Source organism: Phocoena sinus, chromosome 3, assembly GCF_008692025.1.
Source record: "Phocoena sinus isolate mPhoSin1 chromosome 3, mPhoSin1.pri, whole genome shotgun sequence".
Taxonomy (NCBI): Eukaryota; Metazoa; Chordata; class Mammalia; order Artiodactyla; family Phocoenidae; genus Phocoena; species Phocoena sinus.
In genome coordinates this window covers 71,562,333-71,576,533 of record NC_045765.1, presented here as the reverse complement: position 1 = coordinate 71,576,533, position 14,201 = coordinate 71,562,333, and the positions used below count along the sequence as shown (strand labels likewise).

Genomic DNA, 14,201 nt, shown 5'->3' with positions numbered 1-14,201 from the left:
AAGTGATTGGTCTCTGTCTGTTTAGGTAACCTAGGAACAATAAATTTACCACTGCTTTAGGGGCTAAACGGAGACAATTCAGATGCTAACACGGGGGAAAAAAAAAAACCCACGCCATTATGTGTTCAGTTTTGCTAATTCACTGGCATAACAAGAAATGTAGTCTCCCAGAAACATGCCTGTATTGTTAGGATTCTGTAAACCTCCTTTTCTGACAGCCCTTAAGCTTCTTTCCTGGTTTAGTGGCAGGAAGGGGGAAGGAAAATGCACAATACATTTGAACAAGATGTTTACAAAAAAGATGCCCGAGTTTAAAACTCCTCTTCTTACTCTCCAGCGATAGCCTTTTTACATATTACAGGGTTTCCGTTTCATGATTCTCCCCTCTGGTCGTGAGCCTGGCTCTTGTTTTAATTTAAACACAAGCTGTATATTGGTACAGAAAACAGCTAGAACTGGTTTTTTGCCTTTACCTAATGAAACAAAACACAGAAGGCAACCAAATTATTTTGAAGTTTCCCAGACTCAAAAATAATGCTCATCTTTTGCAAAATGCAGAGTTTAAACTATACATTCTTGTAACCCTGCCATCTAAAAGGGCAGAACATTGTGCAATAACTGAGGATCAGTGAAGGAGAGATGACAACACACATAAACATACGAGTTCAAAGTTGGGCTTTTCTGTCACTGCAAATGTGTTTACAGATTTCCTTCTTTATTCCTATGGAAGCCATCTCTTTCTGTCTTAAAAAAGAGAAATGCTCTGGAATATTATTTTAACATAGGGTTCTTGGTAGACATGATGTATTTTTTTCTAATTTGTTTATTTATTTATATTTATTTTTGGCTGCGTTGGGTCTTCATTGCTGCACTAACTAGAGAAAGCCTGCAAGTTTTCTTGCAGCAAGCAGGGGCTACTCTTTGTTGTGGAGCGTGGGCTCTAGGCACGCGGGCTTCAGTAGTTGTGGCTCGCGGGGTCTAGAGCACAGGCTCAGTAATTGTGGCGCATGGGCTTAATTGCTCTGCGGCATGTGGTATCTTCCCGGACCAAGGCTCGAACCCGTGTCCCCTGCATTGGCAGGCAGATCCTTAACCACTGTGCCACCAGGGAAGTGTCCCCCGTGATGTATTTATTTTATGAAGAGAGGCCAATTTGCTGTCCTCAAAAATAGGATTATACACAGGACTGAATAAAGCAGAGGCCAAACCACAGACCCACTGCAGCGAGCGCTCCACTCGTGAGCCATCAAATGTTGGCCATGCCATGCACCGACTGAACTCTTTAAACACTGGTCCTGTTTAAGCCTCACATCAAGTCTGCGAGGCAAGCCCTATTTTTATCCCCTGTTTGGCCGATGAAAAAATGAGACTTAGAGAGAGAGTCTGACTTTCACAAGGTTACAGGTAGGTAAGTGGCCGGGCCAGGATTTCGATACAGAACTGTTTGACTGTGTTACTCTTTCTCTTCTGAGCAACTTGTTTGAGTAGAATCATCTCTGGACCAGTCATCTCACCCATCACTATCCCCAACTGTCATTGAAGCAATTGCAAAGTGCTTTTTGGAAGTAAGGGAGTTGGTATATAGTGTAAATAAATAAAATGAAAACAAGCTAAGAGAACTTAAGCAAGTCTCTTAATTTTATTGTTCCTCAACTTTTCCATCTGTAAAACAATAATAATCCATCTCTACCTAGCATCCTGTATTTTGTGGAGAAGGTATGAAAATTTATGTATATGTACATATGTAAACACACACACCCATATTTAAATACAGACACAAATACATGTATATATATATGTGCGTCTGTATACAAATACCTACATGTACATATAAACATGTACAGGTAAATAGACACACACACATATGTGCACACACACATAAATAGAATTAAGTGCAATGCTGTATTCCTCAGCACAGGAAATTTTGTTGCCTTTCTGTGTCACCATGACTGCGGCTTCGGTGAAAGTTGACAGTTTTGGAAATTGCATAGCCTATGTTTTGTGCAAATCAAATGAGATCAAGATAAATAAGTGTCCTTCCACTTTATTATCCCCTTTGACCCAAGCCCTTGCAACCCAGAGTAGTAGCACAGACTTATGTGGATTCATTTTCCTAAGGTGCTTAAATCACTGGTAGAAAAATAACTTCTTACAGCAAATAAATCTCACTCTCAGTGAGTTACATTTTCCCATCCCACAGACTGGGCATCTCTTGCACTAAAATACCTGACCCCCTCTGTTTTGTGTGCACTACCTTTTGCTCAAGTCATTCCACTAACGCTTCCCAGATTTCATTACATTCTGACCAAGAGCTGCTTCACAGCAGTGGGAGACCTTGAGAAAGGGTGTGTAGGGCTTATCACAGTGGACTTAGACGCTGAGTTAGGGAGGGTAAAGAATACAGCTTTTGTTCCAGTTTTAGGTGTGAAAAAGACTAGAAGGATATTCAAGGTGCAGAGAACCTGGCTTGCCCCTCCTCTCTAGCAAGGGATAGGTCTAAGATCCTATTATCCTTTCCTCTTTGCTTCCTAGAATGTGACCAAGACGTTTAGGTGGCCTCTGACTGCCTCCATCCCTTCTTCGCTTCGTCCCCGTCAATCAGCCCTGCCCTTCCAAGCCATCACCGTGCTTACTTTAAACTTACTTATATTTAAACTTTTCTTAGTGCTTCTCAGTAGGATCTAGTTTCATCAGCTTTTCAAAATGACCCAACATTTTTCAGTATTCTTTTTGCAATATCTTGTATTCAAGTCTCAGTTACTTCTCATTGGTCCCCTCTCCAGCTTCCCCACTATCCAAAACCTCACACTTGTTCTACTATTATATATGTGTTACCATTTTCTTAATAGCTGCCAGGAAAGGAATTAGGAATAATCTAATCCAGGCAAAATGAGTTGTAAATTCATGTCCCATAACTACTCTTAGAGTCCAGGTCTAGAACCCAGGTCCTCAGACTCCGAATCTTGGACCTGACTGATATCTCTACCTGAGGTGGTAGAGAGCAACCTTATGGATAGAGTGATTTCCAAGAAGAATGAGGAGCTGCCAGATTTTTTAATTTGCTGTTCTCTCACTTTGCAGATGGCCCTGAACGTCCTCATCTTGCCCAATAGTCATGGCATTTATTAGATTGACTATGCAGGTTATTTATACAAACTATTTACCATTTATGAACAACTAGATTTTATGTCAGTCTACTCAACAGGCATGTATTCAACATTTACAGTGCACCAGGCATGGTTCTAGGCTTGGCGTGAATGACACAGACTTGTTCTGTGCTCTCACAGAGTTTACAATACCCTATGATAACGATTGAGCATATTATGAAATGCCAGATTAACTTAATAGTAGGTTACATTTAATCACAATATCAAACTCCATTCTTGACAGTCAGTCTTTATATGTTGGTAGTGATTATTGGCCCACATTTAAAACCAGGCAATCATGGAGGTCAAACAAGATGTAAAGCCAGCCGTCTATCTGCCTTACCGTGAGATAACTTTCTTTTCTAAGTCTTTTGTAATTTTTGCCTCAATAGTTACCATTATTTTGGCTTCATTTCTAAATGCTTATTTTTGATACTTTTTAATTAAATGATAATAGTAACTAACATTTATTGAACACATACTATGCATCAGACACTATTCCTGATGTTTTCCATTATTAGCTGAAAATCTTCACAGCCACATTCTGATGTAGATACCATGAGTACCTGTTTACAGATGAAGAAACTGATGATAGACAGAGATGGAGTAACTAAGTTTAATTAGCTAGAAAATGGTGAAGCCAGGCTATAACGTGCAGTCTAGCTCTGGAATCCATGTATGTAACCACGGTGTTGAAAATGACTTCTGCCCAGTCCCTTGGTCACCTGTGGCCACCCTCATTCACCCCCGTCTTTTCCCATCCATGAGCACTTCTCACAGCAGGTGAGGATCATTCAGTACTATGCTCTCATCACCTTCACCAATGTGGATCTTAATCTTTTGGCTGACTACACATATTACAATATATGTAGCATTACAGTAGAGTCATTCCTGGCATACTCTTAATATGGTCAGAACGAATTACTGAATTTTCCCAAATACCAACCACAAGCAGTGTTTTAGCATAAGAGGATTTGATGATTGTTAATTTTTTAAGTACCTCTTGGAACATAGGATAAAAACAAGGAACAAGAGCAAAAATCAAATGCATTTGAAAAGAGTATTATTCACAATAATTTTCTTTAATAGAGCCTGAATGGTGGAAAGAAATATATTTAAATCAGACTGGGATACTTATATGAACATGTAGATCACCAGTATCTGTACTATGTAAAGGTGGCAGTTGAAACTGTGGGAGTCCGTAAGGTCACCTGTGAAACATGGAATGTGGAAAGGGAAGAATGTTCCAAGGAAGGAACTGTGCAGATGTATGTCCTATGAGATGAGAGGAAAAAGAGGCTTCTACAAAAGAGACTGGAAAGAAGTTTTCAAAGATACAGGAAGAAAACTAAGGGAGATTAAAAAGAGGGGGAGGGATGATTTAAAGAATTTAAAAAAGGAAGTGGTCCAGAGTGGGAGATAGGTCATTAGAAAGAGAAGGGTTTGAAAAGTGCCACTGGATTTTCCAGTTAAAACTCTTTGGTAGCCATAAGAAGAGCAGTGCCTGTGGGTGATAGCACAGATGGCGGGTCGTCGTGGCTGGAGGAGTGAATGCAGAGGTGAGGAAGTGGAGACAAGAACCAAGGCAGGGGCTTCCCTGGTGGCGCAGTGGTTGAGAGTCCGCCTGCCGATGCAGGGGACGCGGGTTCATGCCCCGGTCCGGGAAGATTCCACATGCCACGGAGCGGCTGGGCCCGTGAGCCATGGCCGCTGAGCCTGTGCGTCCGGAGCCTGTGCTCTGCAACGGGAGAGGCCACAGCAGTGAGAGGCCCGCGTACCGCAAAAAAAAAAAAAAAAAAAGAACCAAGGCAGTTCTTTCAAAACAGATGGCTGTGAACCCAGGAGCAGGAAACTCCACCCACGGCCAACTGAGGAGGCAGCATGTCTTGAGGTGGCAGGGGTGCTTCTTTAATTTTATGGGATCAGAGGAGAGAGCTGAAGTTGAGAGAGTAGCTGAAGAGAAGAAAAGGGCAGAGCCTGAGTCTGAGATGGGAGAGGAGGGGATCTGAGCACAAGCTGCGAGCTAGCGTGATGAAGGCGTGCCCTGTGAGTACCACATCCTCAGAGAAGGGAAAACAGAGCCTGATCTGTTAGGGAGGGCATGAAGTCAGGACCCCCCTTTCCTGAATTGGGAGGTCAGACCATTGGAGAGGAGGTCACAATTTTAGGAAAGTATTGTGCTTCTGAGAAACTCACTTGAGCTGCGTGTCTTTGCTTTCACTGCCAGCTTTGCGGGGACACATTTCTGTCATTTTATTGTGTGACTGTGGAGAGGCCTGCTTGAATTTTGGAAAGCTACGTGAGAAACAATGAATTTTAGTATAGTTGTTCGGATGACTGGCCTAATTGTTTCTTTTGGAAACTTAATGCGACCTAAGTTGTTTAAAAGTCTCTAGCTTGAAAAGGTGTCGGGATTCTAGTTCTTTCATTTTCTGTGGCTCACGACCGTTTGAGTAACGCCTGCTTGTTCACCCAACTGGCTGCACTTCTCAGGAGCAAGGGCCAAAGCTTTTCAGTCTCGAATAGTATGTAGGGTGGTCAGAGATCCCCAAAGCCCAATGTAGAAATCACAGTCTGTTATTATGAATCCCACGCATGTTCAAACTGTTTTGCATGGCAGAGTGACAACGTTGATGTAAGCTGGGACGTGTCGGACTGTCTTACGTCATAGCAGCTCTGTGTAGTTTGTGAAGCTAAGTTTCAATGTCTGCTCTTGGCCGTGGGTTCTCTTGGATGAGGAAGGACCAAAGAAGCCAAATAAGGTTCTGAGACAGGCTGGCTGTCCTTCCTTTTTTCCTTTCCAGTCCGAACCTGGCTTACCTCTTCCTACCTCATCAGTTCTCACATCTTGATGTACTGAGCTGCAAATCATGAGAGGCACGAAGATGAGGAGCACCCATGAAAAATGAGTCGAGAGAAGAGACCAGAACATTTAACATCGTTTTACAGCTTGCAAATTGACTTCACTTACATTATCTCTTATGATTATCTGTGTTTTCTAGATAAAGAAACTGAGCCCCAAAGATAGGAAATGATTTATTTGTCCAGAACTACAGAGTTAATAAATGTCAGAAGTAGGACTCGAATCCAGAGCTTCTGGCTCCAAATCCATTGTCTTTATACACAAAGCTAAGGCATCAGCCAGCATTCATGCTGTTAATATATGAGAAGTGTTTATTCTTTTAAATATAGCATGATTACATTGCTAGACTGGTAGTTATGGAATTTTCTAAGATTAGTGCTTTATAAATATTAAGTACTACCATTATTAGTATTAATATTGCCACCCAAATTATGGGCTAAATAGGAGAATTCATTCAGTTCAACAAGTACCTAGTTTCTTTGGTAAATAAAATGTTGTCCACACCCTCAGGAAGCAGAGAAAGAAATTATGTAAACATATAGATGAAATGTCACATGATGGATTCTTTAATGGACATATGCCCAAGATAAGGAAATAAAGAGCAGTGGTTCTTGAACTTAGCTATGCATCAGAATCACCTGAACGGTTTGTGAAAACACAGATTCCTGGGCCCTGCCCTTAAAGTTTCTGGGATGAGGCCCAAGAATGTGAATTCCTAACGAAGTTCTTAGATGGTGTTAACGCCACTGGTCTGGACACCACACTTTGGAAGCTGAGACAAGTTCCATCCGGGAGGCTCAGAGAAGATATAGTGGGGGAGCCACAAGAAATTTACTGTTACTAAAGTACCCTGAGGATGGAAAAATGTCATGGAGAAGTAGAGAAGAGGAATTACAAGGAAGCACAAGGAAATTGTTGGAATTGATAGATAGGTTCATTATATTGATTGTGATAATTTTATAGGTGTATACATATGCTGACACATTAAACTGTACACTTCAAATATGTGAAGTTTCTTTAAAGTTTATCAATTATACTTGGATAAAGATTTTTAAATAGATGAAGAACAGCAGATTCAAAAAAAAAAAAGAAGACGACCATGGGGAGAGATGTCTGAGCTCGTGGAGGGCTGCACGTGCCATGCTAAGGCATGTGGCCTTTCTCCTACAGGCAGTGCAGAGCCACTGAAAGATCTGAAATAGAGAAGCACCCTAGTCAAATTTGCATTTTAGAAAGCTAATTAATTTTAGAGCAAGTATGGAAGCGTGGAAGAAATTGCCACTTACGACCTGTATATGAAAGAACTCCTTTGACCGTCTATAATATTATGCCCAGGGATTAATCAAATGTGTGTACAGCTTAGTATTTCAGGCGAGTAGTTAATAAGTCATTGTGTGCCATGCATATGTATAAGTCAAGGATATCATCCTTTCCGTTAGGCACTTGTGGAAGCCAGCAGAGCCCAAGGGAACAACAGCCCAGCCCAAGGGAACAACACCTTGCCTTGTCTTTCACAAGGTGAGGTGCTTTTTTATCAAGGGCAGAAAAGAGTCTTTCTCTTTCTGACTTACTTCACTTAGCATGATAATCTCTAGTTGCATCCATCTAAAATGTGACACAAATGAACCTATCTATGAAACAGAAACAGAACCATGGACCTAGGGAACAGACTGGTGGTTGCCAAGGGGATGGGAGGTGGGAGAGGGAGGGAGTGGGAGTTTGGGGTTAGCAGATGCAAACTGGTGTATAGAGAATGGATAAACAACAAGGTCCTACTGTACAGCACAGGGAACTGTATTTAATATCCTGTGATAAACCATCATGGAAAAGAATATGATAGCACAGGGAACTCTTCTCAATGCTCTGTGGTGACCTAAATGGGAAGGAAATCCGAGGAAGAGGGGATATATGTATGTGTGTGGCGATTCACTTTGCTACACAGCAAAAACTAACACAATGTTGTAAGCAACTATACTCCAATTAAAAAAAAAAAAAGAGGAAAATCTAGACACAGATACCCAGGGAGAATGCCATGTGATGATAGAGGCAGAGATTGGACTGGTGTGTCTACAAGTCAAGGAAAACCAAGGATTGCTGACAACCACCCAAAGCTAAAAGAGGCAAGGAAACCTTCTCCCCTAGTGCCCTCAGAGGGAGAATGGCCCTATAGACACTTTGACTTTGGAGTTCTAGCCTCCAGAATTGTGAGGGAATAAATTTCTTTTCTCTTAAAAAAAAAAGGAATATGAAAAAGAATGTGTGTGTGTGTGTATATAACTGAGTCACTTTGCTGTAAGCAGTAATTAACACATTGTAAATCAACTATACTTCAATTAAAAATTTAATTAATTAATTTTAAAAAGAGGTGAGTAAGGGCTGAAGCAGTCAGCCAGGGTTTCACAGAAAATGCAGAACTCAAGCTGGCCTTGCAGAGCAGTGGCATTTGCCTGGCCGGAGGAAGGCATTGCAGTCAAGGAGGCCCCCGGAGTAAAGGAACTGAAGGGGAACTGAACTTTGAATGCACAGGGACATTGAAGAAGCGGAGACAACTGTTCAACCTTTGGCAGGGGCTTTTCTTGAGGCATGATGGAGGAGTGGAAAAGAAGTTTGGATCAAAAAGGGTGTTTCCACTGAAAGATGTTTGGAAAAAGAATAAATTAGAGAGCAACATAGAGGGAGGAAATATAATACTTCTCAGCCATCTGCAAGCCCCTCTCCTCTCTTATCACCCAAAGATAACAGGAATCAAGGGAACAGAATATAAAGGCTTGGGTTGGGATCAAGAGACAGGGAAGGTACATGGGTCTTTGGTTCTGTTAAGGCTAAAATAACAGTAGTTGCTACCCTGGGAGCTGGCCATTGTCCTGAGAATGCAGTGGGCTGGCGACCTAACAGCTCCTTATAAAAGGCCATCTGTCCTGTGAACTGGGATGAAGGCCTGGGAAGTCTTCCCTTTCAGCTCCCAGATGGTATCACAATGCACTTGTGAAAGAGACTTCCTGGGTCATTTGGTTATTCCCAGATTTGCAGATATGAAAATTTTTTTGCGTGTTCGTTTTGTGAATTGTGTGTTTCCACTGTATCGCTTCATGTCACAACTTAACCATCTATACAGCACTCTCTTAAGCTTTATCTTCTATGCAAAGAGCAGTGTACTTGCTGAAAGAAACCTACAAATTGATTTTTTTTTCATGTGTGTCCTTGTAAAGAATGGTAGATTTGTTCACAGTGTAGACTGGAGTCATTGCTGAATTTGACATTCCATATACCCTTACAGTTATCCAAAATTGATTTTCTGGCCTACACATCATCTTTTTCTTAGATTATTATACTTTTTATTTCCCTGACCAGGAGCAGCACCTGACTTTTTCTTCAATGGCATTATTCCCAAATTACTAACATGAATGCCCGCACAAAGGTGGCTTTCTGTGTGACCATGGATCAAGAGGCAGAGCTGCCAGGTGTGATGCAGGTTGAGGCAGCGGATGGGGCTCAGCCAGGCTAGTCTCTGCCTGGAGCTCAGTCCCTACACCAACCAGGCAGCCTGGGTTGTTCAAATTTAAACCTCATCAAATTAAAACTGATTGCGTACTGTGGACCTTTGAGGTCACATTGGAGGAGCTGAAGGTGAAGCTAATAAATTGTAGATTGTGACATGTCTGACTTTGGGGTGGGAGGTGACAGGATGCATGTGGCTGGAAATGCAGATAGCAGCATACCCGGTTTAGTCAAATACATATCATTAAGCCCACTGAGCAACTTATTGAACTTATCATTAACTATATTTAAGCACAATCAATCTGAAATTTCCTCTTTCTAAAATTTTGCCTTGGAAGAAAAGGAAAAAAAAAAAAAGGAACGAGGGTAAGACTTTGCCAAAGGGTGCTTTCATGGGGCACATGGCAACCAAAACAAAAGGCCCAATTTTAATTGAATTACAAACTGTGTAATTATTTAACCTGTACCAGCTGGTCTCAAGAAGCTACCAGATTTCCTTAGAGAGTTTGTACTTGGCCAGAAACATAAGGTAACTTATTAGGAACAAGAAAAATGCCTTCTATACCTGTGTTACCCGCCCCCCACTCCCAAAGAGCATAATATAAAAGGGGAATAAAATCCTTGGAGTTCATTTTTGGCTTAAGAGGCAGTTCTCCCGCCCTCGAGTATGTGAATGCGTTTTGCTAAAGCACCTGTAGTCTCTGAGGAATGGCTGACATAAACAGGATGTTATTGCATCAGACAGGCAAGAGTAATTTCTCTAATTAGTCATCTGAGATTTCATTTTTCACTTGGAAGTACTGGAAATTTAATTTGTTTGTGATGTGCAATTGGTGAACTGACAGTAGGTCCAACTGCGCCTCCCTCTGTCTTGCTGTCCTGATGCTGGGTGGAAAGCACGGGGGTGGGGCATGTGGGATGGTCTCAATGTAGACACTTTGCTTCATCTGTCAACATCAAGCTAACTAAAGCACCTTCGTATTGACAAATGTGTCCTAATTACACATTCCTCACTTGTAATGCTAGAATAATCCTAATGAGTTTCCCATGATCATTTTTCTTTTAGATTAAATGTTTTTTCTCAATCCCCTTTCCACTTTTGTAACAGTGAAGTCATTTGGAATCCATGCTCATTTACATAAGAGCATTGTTTCATAAAGGTACAGGGCAAACTATTTTTAGAAAGCTGTATTTTATGAATTAAAGTATGATCGAAGACAGGACCTGACTTGGCCTTTGATTAAAGACAGAGTTCATCCTATTTATTTTGTTTTAAAACACGCTTCTCCAAAGAAAGCTTGATTGGGATCAAACTTCGTCCCCGTACATCATAGTTATTGATTTTAAATTTGTTGTCGCTCTGCTGATTTTATGCCCCTTTATGTCATAATTTGTTATCCTGATAGCCGGCCCCTGAGTTGGTGCTGGGACTGAGCCTGCAAGGTGGTTTCTTTCAATTCAGACTAATCTATCCATGAAACAGATGAGCTTTCAAACACAGAACCATGCTCTTCTCACTTTTCATAGCATTATCCTGGTATTTCCCATGGAGATTACAGTAAAATTTGTGGCAAGTAGCACCATTAGGGACATTTCTGTAGTCCAGGAGATATAGCTCCTGGCTGCCCTGGATGCTGCAGGAAGCTGGGGGCTCCTCTTGGCTTTTTTTTTTCCACACATAGATTCACTCTTAGGATTCAGAATGCAAATATTATGGCCATCTTCTGGAAAATGTCAAGGACAGAAAATCCTTCCATCTTGTACAAGTAGCAGAAGAGATAGAATGTCTGCTGGATACACCCCACCTTATTTGTTAAAGGACTGTCCAGCCCTCTTTTTAATCTGCATCTCCTTACATGCTTATAGGTAGAGTCTGGGATGCTGCCAGATCACCAAGCAGCCCATTTAGGGTAAAATTAGATAGACTTTCTAGAGATATGTGTTGTACTCAAGTATCCCTTCTTGTGTTTTGATTTTCTGGCCAGTTGAGTGAATGTAATGCTCTTATTTTGAACTGCTACTTTACACTTTTTCCTCCTCTGGCTTCCCATTCAGTATTCAGTCACGTCACTCAAGACCATCCCGGAACTGTGCCGAAGATGTGATTCGCAAAACGAAGACAGATCAGGTAAGTTTTGCTCCCCGCCTCTTCTCCTTATCCTGCCTTTTAGAGTGTGGGGGGGACTCCTCCTGGCATCCCTTCCCCCTCACATTGGTTGCTCCTGCTTTCTGTTTTCTTTTTCTTTTATGGCTTCTCCACTTACCCCCGACCCTCAACAAACAGATGTTAGGTCATCCTCCGAAGACTAACTGGACAGGGAGGCCCTAATGAGGACTCAGCTGTTTACAAATAAATGTAGGCGATCATTGCGGCAGCTCCAAACCACAGTATACGCAGCAATTTACTGCAAACCCGAGAAACCATTGGTGACAAAACATAATGATGCAGGCGCCAATGAAAAAATGTTGGATGCATTTACTACCCATATGGCAAGGACCAGCTTGGGGGATGGTGCTTTGCCAAAGTCTGAAACCCTATCAGGGATGCGACATGATAGAATCTGCAGTAAGGCATACTGTAACAGTTAAGATTAAAGCAAAGCTTTGGAGTTTAATAGTGTAAACTAAACAGAGAATTATGGCGTATAGATGAAAACCAGCTGGCTGACCTTTTCTCCCTGCACACCCCCGACCCTTGACAAAAAAAGTACATTCAGGGTTGTTTTTCCCTCTGTAAATCAAATTAAGCCTCTCTGCTTTTCTCTCTGTGATGGGCAAAAATGAAAATAAAAAAGGATATTGATGGGAATGATACCATAGCATTAAACTGTGAAATGATGTTTATTATTTTTCCAAGTAATTACTCTAAGGCATCACCATTAACCTTGCCAAAGCTGGACCTCTGATAGTAACTAGAATCCTGAGAACCACGGTTGATGGAAGACTTAAGATAACCCTAGAATTATGGGTATTGTGTTTGAAAATAAATAGATCGTCCTTACCTATGCAGCTGCTAGAACTCTAGGCCTTTCGAACTGAAAGGACTGTGCAAAGCTAATTTACTTTTCTCTTGGGACGTTTGTTTTCTTTCAACATTTTGTTTAGATGAGATGGGGAAAATAATTAGTCTATCTAGGTTTGTTTATCTCTGTTTTTTTGGTTTTTTTTTTTTTTGTATGAGTGAAAGTAATGCTTCAATGTTTGGGTCAGAAACATCACAGAAGATAGTTTGAAGTTCAAATAAAAGTTTTCATTTACCTCCATTTAAACAAAATTTTTCTTATTTCAAATGCACTCAAGTATCTATGGGGTTAACAGAGGCTTTGGCCATAAGGCTTATCAGGATGTGCCTCCTTAAAAGGCATCACCAGGTTCAAAGTTAAACCTCTGTGATCAGTGACAAGGGCAGCAGACGCAGTGGACGGGCCCCCGGCCTCAGAGTCGGAAGACCTCCATCTGAGTCAGCATTCAGACATCTATCGGTTATACGACCCTGAGCCTGTGACTCATTATCTATAAAATAAAAAAGAAACTTGTTCTGCCAATGTTGCCAGGCTACTGTTAGGATCAAAATTAGGTGGTGTATCCGAAGGTACTTTGTAGATACAAAGATTTTCTTTCTTTTTTTTTTTTTTTTTTTTTAAATTGGAGATGGGGCAAGAGAGAAAGAAGACATAATAGCAAACACTTCAGTAGTGCTTAACATGCTAGGTATTGCTGTAAGCCCTCTACTCGTATTAACTCAATTAATCCTAAAATCCTTGTGAGCTAAGTATTGTACTCTTAAGATGTTTATATTATATAGATGGGCAAACTGAGGCACAGAGCAGAGAGGTAAATTATCTCGCCCAGTGTCACACAGCAGTTACATTACAGAGCTGGGATCCAAACCCCAGGAAGTTTGCCTCTGGAGTCTGTTGTCTTATCCATTACATATACTGTCATATAGCTAGACTTAGGGATAGTAATTTAATTTTAAGATATTTTCCTTTTAAAACTTTAAAAGCTAGCATTTTCCCCCACCGATGAAGTGGAACATTTCTTTTCTCTGTTAAATAGCTTCTCTTGCTTACCAAGTTAAGTGAATTAACCGAAGCTTTTAAAAAGAATTTTCCTGGGGCTGGTTTATTCCATTTTCTCCAGGTGTTGTGACTTGTAGTCACTTCCACAGTAGGTGATGTTAGACGTTTCTTCTGTGGTTGGGAAGGAGGCCAATTTCAAGTTCAGAAGCCTTTAAACTCACCCAGAGCAAATATCCAGTGCTCAAGGTAATCACCAATAATTAGACCTGACAGGAAATGGATATATGAGGGAAAGACTCAGCCCTCTTTAATGGAATCACATGTACACCTCCAATTTGATGGACCATTTGGAGGTTGGTAAACGACTTTCTAATAGAGCAAGAGGGATCCTAGAAAAAGGAACACATGAAAAATCAATCTCTCCAAAGCACCGCTGTAGAATTATCTGTGAGCCGCTTTGAAAGAAATCTCAACAGAGTAAAGTTTTCACCCTCCATTTCTGAAAGAATTGAGGCAATCTCAGTTAGTTTCATGGGCATGCAGATGTGGAAATAACCCTCCACCCGCAACGCATCCCCTTAGTCTTTCCTGTTTCAACAACCTAGGAGGAGTTTGCTCCAGGATCGCTTGCACAGTTTCCATCCTTATGGTAGTCTTTTCGAACAGGTGGTG

At 41.2% G+C, this 14,201-nt stretch overlaps 1 protein-coding gene across 1 annotated transcript in view; it reads left to right on the top strand.

The window, feature by feature from the left end:
• SNCAIP (synuclein alpha interacting protein) overlaps positions 1-14,201 on the top strand; it is a 149,021-nt gene that overhangs the window by 78,305 nt on the left and 56,515 nt on the right. The window contains exon 3 of the mRNA XM_032627002.1: positions 11,563-11,635. Coding sequence (XP_032482893.1) covers positions 11,563-11,635 — 73 coding nt within the window. The remainder of the gene's footprint in view (positions 1-11,562; positions 11,636-14,201) is intronic.